The sequence below is a fragment of the Xyrauchen texanus genome, chromosome 13 (assembly GCF_025860055.1).
Source record: "Xyrauchen texanus isolate HMW12.3.18 chromosome 13, RBS_HiC_50CHRs, whole genome shotgun sequence".
Classification (NCBI taxonomy): domain Eukaryota; kingdom Metazoa; phylum Chordata; class Actinopteri; order Cypriniformes; family Catostomidae; genus Xyrauchen; species Xyrauchen texanus.
The window spans coordinates 28,319,722-28,333,979 of record NC_068288.1 but is presented as its reverse complement, the minus strand read 5'-3'; the positions used below and the strand labels follow the sequence as shown (position 1 = coordinate 28,333,979).

Below are 14,258 nucleotides of genomic sequence, written 5' to 3'. Positions count from 1 at the left end.
ATATATATATATATATATATATATATATATATATATACATATATATATAGCTAGGAATGTTTTTTTATTTTTGTAAATCCTAAAAGAGCAACAAAAGTCAAACATAGCAATGGAGCTAATTAAGGAAATTATGCAAAATAGTGTTTTATTGCTGGTATAAACTATATATATTTTTGGCCTGGTAACATTTCTCTATTTACCTGCCATTGGGAGGTAAGGCAAAAAGTGAATTTCGGACCCTGGTAGTAGGAACTAATGTTGGATGGAGAAGTTGGTATGGAGTGTCTTACCCACTGCTTTGCAGGTCTTGGTAACTGGGTCCATCTCATAACCCTCATAGCATTCACATTTGTAGTCGCCTTTGAGGTTGATGCATATTTGACTGCATGCATCAGGGTTCTCACATTCATCTATGTCTGGAAAAGAACATCAGAAAAGCATTTAATTAACATTTGTCTTACAGTATAACCTTTGGAATTAATAATGAAAAAAAAAACAAAAAAAAACAACACCATTACAATAAAGTTTCAAATTCAACTGCTGAGGGAGTGACATTACAATTGGCCTCTATCTCTCTTCTGATTGCCATAATCCATGGCTCTCTGTGTTTTAGAAAATCATTGAAATATAATAGATTTTGCTGTTGGAGCAAAGGTGATGTACCTCTATAGAAGTTTATCCCACTATAGTTTACTTCCACATTCCAAACTCTGAAATGTGACAATGGTCCATTGTATTGAAAGGTCTGAATCTGTTACTTCTGTATTAGGATTTACCTCCGCAAGTCTTCTTGTCCAGCAGCTTGTAACCTGAGGGGCATTCACACTCATAACCGATCCGCCGGTCCTTACATATATGAGAACAGCCACCATTGTTGTTGGCACATTCATTCAGACCTATGATAGAAAAAAGAAAGGTGGTGTCAAAGGTCAGTATGCTTCGCAGGAATTGGATGGTAAGTGCCCATGGCAACCTGACATCAACTTGACGATTTATTTCTCATTTTCTCAGTTGAGTTTCAGGTTGTGCCAAGAGTTTATGAGAAAGTGATGAGGTGCGTGCAATCTTTCTGACATTCCTTAAAAGCTTGAGAAGAAGCTCAGCCTGTGTTTGTGCGTGTGTATGTGTGTGTGTGTGATGCTTTAAAAAGAGTGACAGAGTAATTTGCTGGAGGTCTTAAAAGTATTCCACTGACCAGTCAAGGGAAATTCCTAATAGAACAGCAAATACATTTGGTGATGACTTATTTCATGTTAAATGACATGGAGAAATAAATATATATCACTCTTTTATATAATCTCTACAGAAAAACAGTATGTCTCTCTCAATGCCAAAACATGAAAATATGGTCATTATCATAATTGCAGTAGGAATATATAACAAAGAAAATAGAAATTGAACATTTGAGGTGCTCATGTAGGTAATTCAAGTTTGAATCCAGTCTGTGACATACCCAGTCATCGTTCCACCTTTCTCTACCCAATTACTATCTGTCACTCTCTGTTGTATTTATCTAATTATGATCAGTCATGTTTCTTAAAGGGTGTTTAATGAGATACATTCTTGCGTTCAAAAAGAACCAGAATGGAGCAGAACACAGGAGAAACATGTTTTTAAAAGGTTTTGTTTTAGATTGACAAGCTGTCTGGAAATTAAATGATTGTGGAAGGAGGCTCAAAAAACAGAATATGACGCAACAACAAAATAATAATTATTTTAACCTAAATGTGTATGGCTGTAGCAGAAATGCTTTAAAATGTATGAATTTAAAGACACAACTTTTCGACAGGGTTTTGCCATGCAATCTGTCTAACAGCTTATGCACCCCTAACAAAAACATAAAAAAATCAAAGATACCTCATCTAAGCAACCAGTTTTTTGTTGGACCTAGTGTGTGTGGATAATGAGTCTTGGTGTGCAACAGCACCCAGAGACACATAAACCAGCCTGACAAAAATAGACTTATCAGGAAGAGTAAGAAAGACAGGAGGAAAAAGAAGAGAGAGTGAGAAGAATAGCTGATGCTAATGCAGAGGAACAGCTGACAGCAGGAGATCAAAGAATACCACAGAAAGTTCAGATGGATGAAAATCCATCCTGCATTCCAGAAGAATGCAGGATGAAAAAGAGAAAGACAAATTCACACTCAAAAAGTGAGTGAGAGGGACTGTGGGCTCTATTTTAAGACCACTACGTCTAACCGTGCGTTCAGACCAGAGGCGTCGAGAGCGTCAAATCGACCGGAAGTCATTCATTTTCTATGACAGCCAGCGTCTATCGGCGGTGAGAAGCGGCGTGGCGAGTCTTGGGCGGTGTGGGCGTCAGAGGAAAGTTCAAGTGCAGCCAGCATTATGGTAATGAGCTTTGACGCGGTTCGGCGGCATACCACTTGGAATACAGAAGTGCTCCGCTCTAGCGAAGTCTAGCGAACACAACCGTGTAAACTTTGGTTCCCACAAACATTAGTTCCGTAGACAAAATGGAAGAGTAACTGATTATTGCCGTGGCGGGTTTTCCCGTAATATTTGATCTGTCCCTGTTTGCTTACAGGCAGGGGCGAAAATTTCATCCTAATTTTGGGGGGACAATAAACATAACAATTCTCAAGAAGGGGACACCAAGGGGCTTTTTGTTGTTGCCCCGTTTGCATTTGTATTATTTTATTTCTCAAACAATTATTTTAAGAATATATCATTATATTATTTACAATACACAAATTTTTATGATATTTTAGGGGGTCCTGACCCCGCGATTTCCGCCTATGCTTACAGGGATATAAATAAAGTAAAAAAACGATGAGTGGACAAAGGTGTCTGAAATTGTTAGTGTGCCAGATCAGTTGATGAAGTGGATATTATGGTTTATATAATATTATATAATAATATATTCAAAGATTTCATGAGGATATACGCTACTTGTGATATGTCGGCAAAAAGATCGACACCGGTCGACATGTCTGGATGTAGTGTGGCCCCTTTAAATATAGATCACAAAACCAAGCATTCTCAACGAACATTGCCACCTATTTCAAATACGTCAGAGCGTCCACAAATTTTCGATAGCGTTGTTGGCAGGGCAGCCAGAGCGAATTTTGACGCTCTCGCCGCCTCTGGTCTGAACGCACAGTAAGTCACAGAGCTATGCGATCCATGCAAGTATATGCTATATCTAGGCATAAGATGGTTGCCGAAATCAAAATCAGTAAATCAAGACAGCCCATTCATAAGAAGTTTGTTAGTGTAAATAGGCCATATGTGTAGCCGCTCACTACAACTGCAGTTTTAGCAAACTCGAATGGAAAGAGTAAAGATGCAGTAATGAAGATACAGTATTGCATAACCACTGTATAAATAGCGACCAATCATACACAAAGCATACAAATACAGAATTTTACACTATGGAAAGCTAAAATCAGAAACATACTGTAGTAACTTTGTCCTTTTTAAATGTCAGGCATACATCTAAAAACACATAGTGCTGTGCCTAACTCTGGTACGAAAACAGAGATTCTGTTTGCCAAGAACAGAAAGCTGAGGCAGCAGTGGGTCTACCATCTGTGTACCACAGCAGAAATTGAGATTTATCAGATTAGGCTATGTTTTTCCAATCTTTATCTGTCCAGTTTTGGCCCACTGCAGTCTCAGCTTTCTGTTCTTGCCAGACAGAAGTGTAACCTGACATGGTCTTCTGCTGTTGTAGCCCATTTGCCTCAAGGTTTGACTTGTTGTGTATTCTGAGATGCTATTCCGATCACTACAATTGTACAGAGGAGTTATCTGAGTTACCGTAGACTTTCTCTCAGCTCGAACCAGTCTGGACATTCTCCATTGACCTCCCTCATCAACAAGGCATTTCCATCTGCAGGATGCTTTTTGTTTTTGGCACCATTCTGGGTAAACTCTAGAGACTGTTGTGTGTGAAAATCCCAGAAGATCAGCAGTTACAGAAATAGTCAAACCAGTCCGTCTGGCATCAAAAATCATTCCAAGGTCGAAATCACTGAGATCACATCTTTTCCCCATTTTGATGGTTGATGTGAATATTAACTGAAGCTCCTTACATTAATCTGCATGATGATATGCATTGCACTGCTGCCACATGATTGGCTTATTAGATAACTTCATGAATAATTAGGTGTACAGGTTTTCCTAATAAAGTGGTCAGTAAGTGTATATTATAAAGGAAACAGTAAAAGTACATTCTTATATATGTAAATTATGCAATTTTAGGACAAGGGCATCTTTTATAATAGCACTGTACTTTTTAACAGCTATAATGAAAAACCACAATGACATTTTAAAAGCGATATTTTTTATAAATACTGGCTATGGTTTAATTTACGGCCTTGTAATTGTGCCGCAGGCAACTTAGTCTTCGATGTCCCAAAATTAGTATATCAAGGCCCTTGCTAGTGCCTGAATTCAAGTTCACGATATTCTGATTCATGTCACTGGGAACTAGGGAGTAGAATGAGAAAGCGCGGGACACTCTCTGGGAATCAAGGCAATTGATTTTCTCCAGGCCACATATGAACCATGTATAACATGTACAGGACATGCCGGTGAATATGATAGAAGAGTAATCCTTGGCATTAGTCCTAGAGATTTAGCATGTGCAGCTGCAGTGGCCCACTTGGAGCAGGTCCAGTGTGAACTGAGCTGAACGGTGGGATGCTGTGCGCCAGGTGCCCGCTCTAATCTCATCCAATCTCACGGCAGCCGCAGGGAAATTAATACCAACCTGAAGAGCCACTGTGGAACTATGTATTTTACATTAAAGATTGATACAAGGGTTAACATAAAGAGGAGGAGAAAGAGAGAAAGGGACAGATGACAAAGAGAGAGAGAGAGGCAGAATCAAAGAAGGGCTCTAGCATTTTCTAAATACCGATCCAATTAACATTCAGCTGCAAGGCGTTAGAAAACTCTGAACATTAAGTAAGTGAGCCATTTGTTTTTTTGGATGCAAAACATCACTTAATGTCTAAATACTCCTTGTAAATGTGGAAGTGTTCTGCCACTATGGACACCAAATGGAAGTGAAAAAATATATATTTTTTTACATGTTCTGAAGGAACTGAGAGTGGTGTCTCGTCTTTGTACATTAAACTGGGATAGGAGAAAGTATTTTAACTTTGAGAAAATTACAGACTTTGACTAAAAGCTATGTATGAGATGCCATCTTCAGCTCTAGCTCATCACTGAAGACAAAGTCCAGTTCTCCGGTGTGATAAAAGACAAGAATAAAGAAGCGTGGATTCTATAGGAACAAGTCTGATCTGTGATAACATGCTGAGAGGTACTGCACGCTGGGAATGTTCTCCTTCAAATCACAGTTTGATCATAATTAGCGCTCTGTGAGTTGTTGGCCCTTGATCAAGTAAATCCCCTAATAAGCCAACACTGCCTATAACCTTAAATGCCCACTAATACTTCTGTGAATGCCCATGTGTTTCCAAATGAGAGCTTATCATAAGTGAGTTAGCATTATATTGCGCCATTATAATCTGACTGATGTGATGACTTATTCCTGCATGGAATATGTACTCATAAAATTCTGCAGAAAGCTCCAAGGACTCAAACGCCAATCATTCACATTGTTTAAACATCCTCTGCCCCGTGCATGTCTGTTCATGTAATATTTTGCCTAATTTGATATTGCTTTCACACATCAATAAGACTGTAGCACTCAAAGCACTGTTCAACACATTTGACCATATTTAAATCCATTGTACCGATATGAAAATGTGTAAAAATTCATTGTGGAGATTAATGTTGGCATTTCGAGCATAATAGTAAAGCGATAACACACAAGCCAACGTAAGTAATATGAAAACGTCACATTAGAACAAGAAATTATGGCTTGGGCTGTTTCTAACAAGTCATTGGAGAAACAAGGATCTGTATGTTTGTGTGTGTTTGAGAGAGAGAGAGAGAGAGAGAGAGAGAGAGAGAGAGAGCTTGTGTGACTACCTGCATCTGTCCTGACTCCAGTCCCAAACAGTAGTGTAGTGTTAGTCAGCTTGCTGAAGATAACAGGAACATTATATTTTCACAGTGTAAAAATAGCTATCTGAGCGGGGGTACTCCCCGAGTATTTCGCGTAGCCAGTTTAAGAGTCATTCACAATAGAAACCGTTCTCTCCTCCACCAGGTTGAATATTTATATCTCATCACAACGAGGAAAATGCGGTAAAAGGTACGTGCCTTGAATATGTTTATGATCACTTTGTCTTTTGTGTCTCTCAGCTGTGATAAGTCTTAATGCTGAAGATGTTAGTTTAACTGTATTTGCCAGCTGTTGTAGTGTAGTAGTAGTCTGAGTGATCATGGAGTGACAGACAATGCCGATGACTTAAAAGAAACCGTTCGCTGGCAGACTCAGAACTCAGAAAAATTGTCATTTGTCACCACCTGCTGGCTAAAAACTTTAATTTCACAGAGAAATAGCTCTTTTACACATCTGTGCTGCTCTTACACTTTAGTGTAGAACTCCACAAACACAAGAGGAGTGATACAAACAGTAAAGCGTCCAAGTGCTGATGTTCTGACAAATCAGTATTCATGTGTCTCGTCCAATCAGATTCAAGGACCAGAAATAACTGTTGTATAACATTTGATATATTTGGGGTAAAGACACTGTAGTAAAGACACCTCCACTTAAATCTCTGCACACTTAAAGGCACCTCCGCTTAACAGATTTGTGAACGAAAGGGGCAGGGGCTTGTGCCCTTGTAGCCCCCGTTCTGTGCATGTCAGTGCAAGTCAGTACTCATTATACAAGTCAAATTTTCCTTTTGCTTTGTTCTGTGTATTGCGTGTCCAAAGACGAGACCCAGACACTTACATTTTATGTGTCTTTCTGTTCTTTACAGTCAGTTGGTGATCAAAAAGAAACATCATTTCTAATGAAAAAGATAAAAAGAAACATCAGTGTATTTGTGTGAATGAGAACTCACCACACTCCTTCACAGGCTCATCGGACCAATCCTTGCAGTCTTTGAGACTGTCGCACACATTACTGCTTTCAATACACTCTCCGCTCTTACACAGGAACTTCAGAGGACCTTCACATTTTGTGGCTGAGAAGGAGACAATGAAGAGGAGTTCTTACACTTCATTCAGGAGCACATAAAAACAACTTACAGAATGTTATAAGGCACAAACTTAAACAGCCAAAACACAGATCTTAAAAAAAATATATAAAATAATAATAATTCTGTAATTATTTACTCAACTCCTAACTAACCCTAAAATCATATGGCACAGATTTACAGATACCAACAAAGGAAGTTGATTCAAAAACAAGTTCCTACTTAAACCCTACTTGCCAGATATTGCCATGGGATAAATACAATTTTGAGGTGAGTTTGATTAAAGGTGCCACATGGGAAGTAGATCATGTGGTATATTGTAGTAGTGCATCTGTTTGGTCTTAGAGTTTTTTTGTGGCTGTTTACTGACAGCATGATTGCATGCACTGCATACTTTCATCTCACCAGTTTCAGTAAAAATGCTGCTGGCAGAGGGGAGAGATGAAGAGACTAATCAAAAGAGAGATTGTGGTTTCTCACATTTGTTGATGCAGCCAGCCTCATCACTGAAATCTGCACAGTCGTGGACTTTGTTGCACTGTTTAGTGCCGTGAATGCAGGAGCCATCGCCACACTGGAACTCGTCAGGACGGCAGGTCAGCAGAGCTGTAAGACAGAGATACAGGTTTCATTTCATTTCACTCGCTCTCCCCGCTGTTTCATGCTGGGATGAAGACAAAATGTCTGTTTGCTCCATAAAGTTTACAAAACTCACTGCAGTAAGCAGAGGCACAAACAACTTCTCAAAAATGGGCAAAAAAAGTTGAGTAATATAATTATTGTTAAATTATGAGATGAGTTGTTAGAGAAATAGTTCACCCAGTAATTAGCAAACATTCTGTCATCATTTACTCATGTTCATGTCATTCCAAATTATTTCTGCGAAACACAGTAGATCCGAGATAGAATGTTCAAACCGCTCTTTTCCCTACAATGAAAGTGGAAATTAATTTACACTGTCAAGCCCCCAAAAAGGAAGTGCACTTTATTTAATATTATATTTTCCTCTGCTGAAACTCCAACATAGACCACTTTAATGATATTTTTTTAGTTTGTTTTGGTCATTTAAAGCTTGGCATTATAACTTTCATTACATGGAAAAGAGCAGCTTGGAGATTCTGCATTTCAGTTCCTTTTGCATTTTATGGAAGATAGAAAATAATGCAGGGTGGAATGACATAAGGGTGAGTAAATTATGAAAAATGTTCATATTTAGGTGAACTATCCATTTTAAGGTGTCAGATAAGAACAAGCATGATAGTAAAGCATCTCACCATCACACAGTTTCATGCTGATCACCCATCTAACCCTTCCATATTGTCTGTGTAAGCTTTAGTTATAGGAGAGAAAATTGTTTTGACTTGTAGCTGCTGTCAGATTTCAAGGGAATCTCTTGTTTGCAATTTTGACCTTACCTTAGTCCAAAACACTCAAAACAATCATTCACCAACTCAAGGGCATAAGGGAACACAATTAAGAAAGAGAAAATGTGCTGGTCAGGCAAAGAAAGTCTTTTAATTTTTCACATTCATCTCTTTAAATCCCTTTAATCTTTCATATGGTGTACTCCAGAAACTACAGAGGGCGAACATACAGCATGATCAATTTCAGCACATCAACTTCTCACACCAGTTTGCTTCTATAATTAAAAAATACAGGCACATACACACAAAGATAGTTTTTTGAGTAATAATAGAGTACATTTATTGCTAATTGCTTTAATATAGCATAAAAATAAAAATCCTAGATTTAATTATTTTCTCCATATTGTCAAATGAAACCAAGAATTCTTTGCAATAAATCTTTTTTTATTGATTTCTTTTTTGCATGCTGACAAAAAAATAACAATTAATGCAGAATCCTAAGGACACTACAGTGAGCAAGCACTCACACACCACTTAAGTTGTGTGTTGCCTAGAAACCAACAAGCAATGCTGGGTAGTAATTTATTACACGTAATCTGGATTATGCAATCAGATTACAAAAATCAATTACCTGTATGCATTTTAAAATACTTGTAATCAGATTAGTTACTTTTTTATGGATTCAAGTATTATAATCAAGCAATGGCAATAAATGTATCATAATTCATTGATACCCCCAACTCTTATTTTTTTCAATCTTTAAAATTGTTTCTGGCAACCTGCCACTGATATACTGTATGTTTGGTAAGTCTTAGAGACCCCGTTTAAACATGGCATTAAGAAGTGTTTCAGGTGATCCAATCACAAGTGTTCAGCGCAAAATACAGGTGTAAATCCACCCCACCTGTCAACCGCTGCACAAAAAAATAAATAAATAGAGTTTTAAACTTTGCTGGTTACGTGCAAGTTTTAAAGGAAATGGTCTGATCTGAAAATGTGAAAAAGTAAATACATATACCTGCATGAGAACTTCATCAGTTTGACTGATATCAACATGCAGGGACACAGATGACAAGCATGCACATCTGAAGGTCAGCTAATACAGGTACTCTGCTAAAATAACAGATCATTCGAAATGTTGAGAGTGTGCTTAGATTAAATTTCAGCCGAATCTGGGATAAACAGTATGTTTACACAATGACAGTGATTGATGTATGTCAGAGACCTACCCCTCGAAATCTGAGCAGCAGTGGTCACAGGGGATGTATTTGAGGGACCAGGTGTAAACAGCCATGTGCATCGTTTGACCACATGCAATCGTTTCACTCAAGATTCATCTTAATATCAGGTGTAAACAGGGTCCGAGTGTTTTCGGAAGACAGGAGGTGGTTGTGGAATTGCATACACAGACCTGATACTACCCAATAGCCAGGGGGGGCTATTATTACACTGATGATGGTGCAGTCTTGCTCAGCATTTGACCACTCGATTTACAAAATCACAGAAACATTACTGTGCAATACAAAACTCTGCCTTACAAAATGTAATATCCTGTCCACTGCAAACTATTCATTTTTACATTGCATATGACTCTGTGTCATTTAAGCATGTGCCGCTATGTCTTTTGAAGGGTTTTGTCTATCAAGCAAATTAAAATGCACGAATATACATTGACACATTTTATTAAAGTAATCCACACATAATTGCCAAACCGAATGCATTAGTCAGTAAAGTTAGTTTTAGTTTTGCGTATTGCTTTTGTACTCTGCTTCAAAGGTGTAAACTAATTAACATTTCATTTTGAGAATGTTTTTGTAATGTTGCTTCACAATATAACTGCTCTGATATGTTAGCACATATGGACGGTTTTTGTAATACTGAAATTGATGGAGTAAAACCATGTTTTTTTAAACTTGTCCTTGTCTATAAGAAATGCATGTTAAACTCAAACATATTTGAGTCTGTCTTTGATGGAGGTTCTATCAGCATCATAGGGGAAAACATGCAAATCCAAATTTTTACACCATATGAATACATTTGCAATCCATGCTTTTCAATTTGTGGACAAAAGCACCACTCAAATTGTTTGACCATGCCTTCTCATAACAAATAAATATCCAAGTTACTAAACACTGCTGATATATAGCTGTGAAATACTGAAACACTAATAGTTGATTCTGGATATCTGGAAGCACTTTTACTTTGAAGTTGCTCTCATGCAGATTCAGTCTGTATCGCCTGCTTGGATTGTCATGAATGTCATGATTTTTGAATCAGAGGAACTTTTGATCCTGATCCTGAAGTTTTGATTCTGGCTGATACGCGCTTCAGAGGATGATATTAGATATTAGCAATCGACGGGAAGAAAACGCAGGATTTTCATAAGGTTTGTGAATTACATCTTTTTAAACTAGATATGCATATTTGCAGACCGTATAATAGAGGCTTTTTTGATATTTGCCTTTTATAATTAGAAAAGTTACAGGGAACAGTTGAGGAGAGGCTGTTAGAATATGTGCTTCAGAGGAAGATTTATGAGCATTCTTCAGGATGCTGGATCTGCTCAAGTTGTGTGAGGTTGGTTTATTACATCTGTCTAAACGAGATATCTGCATATTTGCAGATGGTATATGATATTAGTTTTATTGATATTTGCATTTTCATCATTAAACAAGACAGTTAAATGTTACAGAGAATTGTTGAGGAGAGAGAGGGAGAATGAAACAGGCGAGCACTTTAACATTATTACCTCAAATGCGTCTGCCGCGAGTCTTATATACGGATCATTTAAACGAGACTGTGTTGCACACCAGTCTATTATAGTAGTAACATGAGGGCACGTAACAACAAAATGAACCGTGACTGGTTGTTTACATGTCTTGCTTTACATGCAAGCAGGCGATTTTCGACACTCTCGAGAAACAAATCGGTCAAATGGGATTTGTTTCATGAGATATTTTGAGTTTCTTGACATATAAATGTTTTGTAGTAGTGTTTTTTGTGTTATATCTTATTAAAAGATACTTATTTATTTCTCACTGACAGCAAATAAAAAAAATAAAATTAACAGTAATAATTGTTCATATAGAGAATTTATTTCAATTTACTGATTCAGTTGAAGTATTTCGTATAAATGGACTGTTATTCTATGCCCTAAATATTGCCCCTACATAAAACTGACACTTGTGACACTAGTCATCATCATTAAAAAATATGTTATAGTATTCTTGTACACTTACGACAGTTGGCCTCGTCAGACTTGTCTTTGCAGTCTGCATCTCCGTCACATTTCCAGTTGAGGTGAATGCACTCTCCGCTCCTGCAGCGGAACTCTCCTGCAGGGCATTGGGGCTTCTGAGGTTCCATCCTGCGACTACACCTCTCCAGAGACTCATCCGACTTGTCCCTGCAGTCGGGGTCTCCGTCGCAGCTCCACGGTGCTGGGATACACTCTGAGTCATTGCAGCGGAACTCGTGTGGGCCGCAGGTGCTGGCGGTGGCTGCTGTGCACTTCTCCTCATCGCTGCCATCACCACAGTCATCGTCCCCATCGCAGACAAACGTTGGAGCCAAGCATAGACGGTTACGACACTGGAACTCTTTAGCCGGACAGGCCTTGGCATCTGGAAAGAAGAGGAGGGGAGTTTATTCAAACAGAATCATACACCTTGAAGGCCTTACAAAACTCAGACATACCAATCAATAAAAAATTTAAATTTTAAATTTTTCCAATCAGAGAGAATAAAGCTTCATTCAGTTTGTAGTCTGGAAGAGATTTCAAGCCATTTGGGGTTCCCTCAAAGATTGCAAAAGGGCTTTTAGAATAGCGGTTTTCATTTTATGAGTAAAATAAGGTCTGTGGTAAGAATTACATAAAGAGACTTTCAGGTTTTCTCTACAACATAAATTACACAATGTTACTGTAACAGTATATGCATGGGCAAGGAGGAGGCAGGAACTGGCTGAACAATAACAAAGTTTTAATGAGAAACTAAACTTAAAACAAACTTTAACAAACACAGACACATATGCAATTCAGCCACGTGCATATCTCTAGCTCTACCGAACCAGCGTCTCCGGCTGTCCATTATCCGTCCTCCCTCCCAGGTTTTGGCACCACTGTAACAGTTCATGGACAGGCAAGGAGGAGTTGGATACCGGCTGAACAGTCAACATAAAGGTTTAATGATATAAATGAACTTAAAACAACATACAAGATAAACGAACTGAAACACATGCAGCGCGGGCGCGTGAATCTCTCTCTCTCTCTCTCCAATCGGCATCTCTGGCTGACCCTTATCCTAATCGCCACGCCCTCCTCCTCGTCACAGTTACATCTCCAAAGTGTATTTTGAGCCTGTGGGAAATTTGCTTAATAAGGACTACAACTACCTGTGTCTGTGTTCACATACTTGATGAATCAGACATCTTTTGTAGTCCATATGCAGCAACTTGTTAGCAACTTATGTTCCCTATTGTTATGTTCGAGTCGTTTTGAAGCGCTTAAGAGTAAAAAATTATGAAAAACGAATCTAAATATTGCATTTGGTCAAAATGCCTTAAGATTCTCCACAACAATAAATAAATGAACAAGTAAAAAAATTTATTTTGATATGATCTTTTTTAGGTTTTTTGGGTGATTACAGGGGCATTATAAGGGTATTACAAAATGGTTGCAAGATGGCTGCTTATTAGCCTTACCTGATCCCTAGATATGCATAGGGACCTTTGCAGTGGAAGTCTATGGGATTTTTCGCAAAATTTTCGTCTGCCAGGGAAACGTTTATATTCTGAAATAATATTTTTTTATGTATTTGTATTTGTATCAAACAGATAAACCTTGTAAGTATTCTGATTATCTTTAATTTTTTTACTCAAAATGAAGGTTTTACTACTGTTAAAGTATTGTTACACATTAACAAACATTCTAGGTGGTGCTTTTTCAGATGAAAAGCTATTTTAAAAAAGTTTTTTGTTTGGAAAGCAAACCTACAAAATGGCATTGTTCACGTTTAGAATCAAAAGGGAGGTGCTGTATATCTAGAGTACTCTACCAGGTCTTTTTTGACCCAGAAAAAACAGCTGTTTGTAATTTTTTCTCAAAACAGAAGCGCTACAAGTACAAAACATCACATTTGATGTAGGAATGTGTGCCATTTATGTTGCAGAGCAAACCATCAATAGTATCTTCGAGAAATTTTAACCACAGGCATTATTTTACCAATAAATATAAAACCGCTTTTCTAAAAACCCACAGGAAATTCCAAAGAAAGGATATCATGGTGAATTGGCCTTCCGGGTTGGCCTACAAATTGACTTCATGACTGAACAGCTCTATCACATCTAATTCATCCAAGGAGAAAAAGACAGGAAAATGAGGCATAAGGTAAAATTACAGTAAATTGACTGAATCCGACTTCCAGTAATTCTCATTTGAGGTTTATAGCAAATGTAGCACAGGCACTGAGCCATTCTGTGTTGCTGTCTGCTTAATGACCTCACTGATTCAACTGTTTCAGATCACCTGAGGTTCACACTTAAGCCCCACTATGGCGACAGACACTAAAAGGGCTTAACTGTGCTGTAGCAAGCAGCTGTCCATTCTTTAATGGGGTCACCCACCCTACTGGAATAAGCATCCTGAAGCGCTGTACAGCAACTGGGCATTACATTCATGGGGGCTAGTTTTGTAAAAGGATTTGAAATGGTTTATATGAATGTGAGCATGTTTAAGCAAATAGGAAAAGAGAGGAATTGATCCTAACTGTTGGTGACTTTGTGTCAATATGCAAACTATTTGC

The 14,258-nt window shown here is 38.0% G+C and overlaps 1 protein-coding gene across 1 annotated transcript in view; it reads right to left on the bottom strand.

Annotated features, from left to right (window-relative positions):
* LOC127653922 (low-density lipoprotein receptor-related protein 8-like) overlaps window positions 1-14,258 on the bottom strand; it is a 242,309-nt gene that overhangs the window by 62,958 nt on the left and 165,093 nt on the right. Inside the window, exons 5-7 of the mRNA XM_052140780.1 lie at window positions 7,579-7,699; window positions 777-898; window positions 295-416 (exon numbers count right to left, since the gene is read on the bottom strand). Of these exons, the coding sequence (XP_051996740.1) occupies window positions 295-416; window positions 777-898; window positions 7,579-7,699 (365 nt within the window). The remainder of the gene's footprint in view (window positions 1-294; window positions 417-776; window positions 899-7,578; window positions 7,700-14,258) is intronic.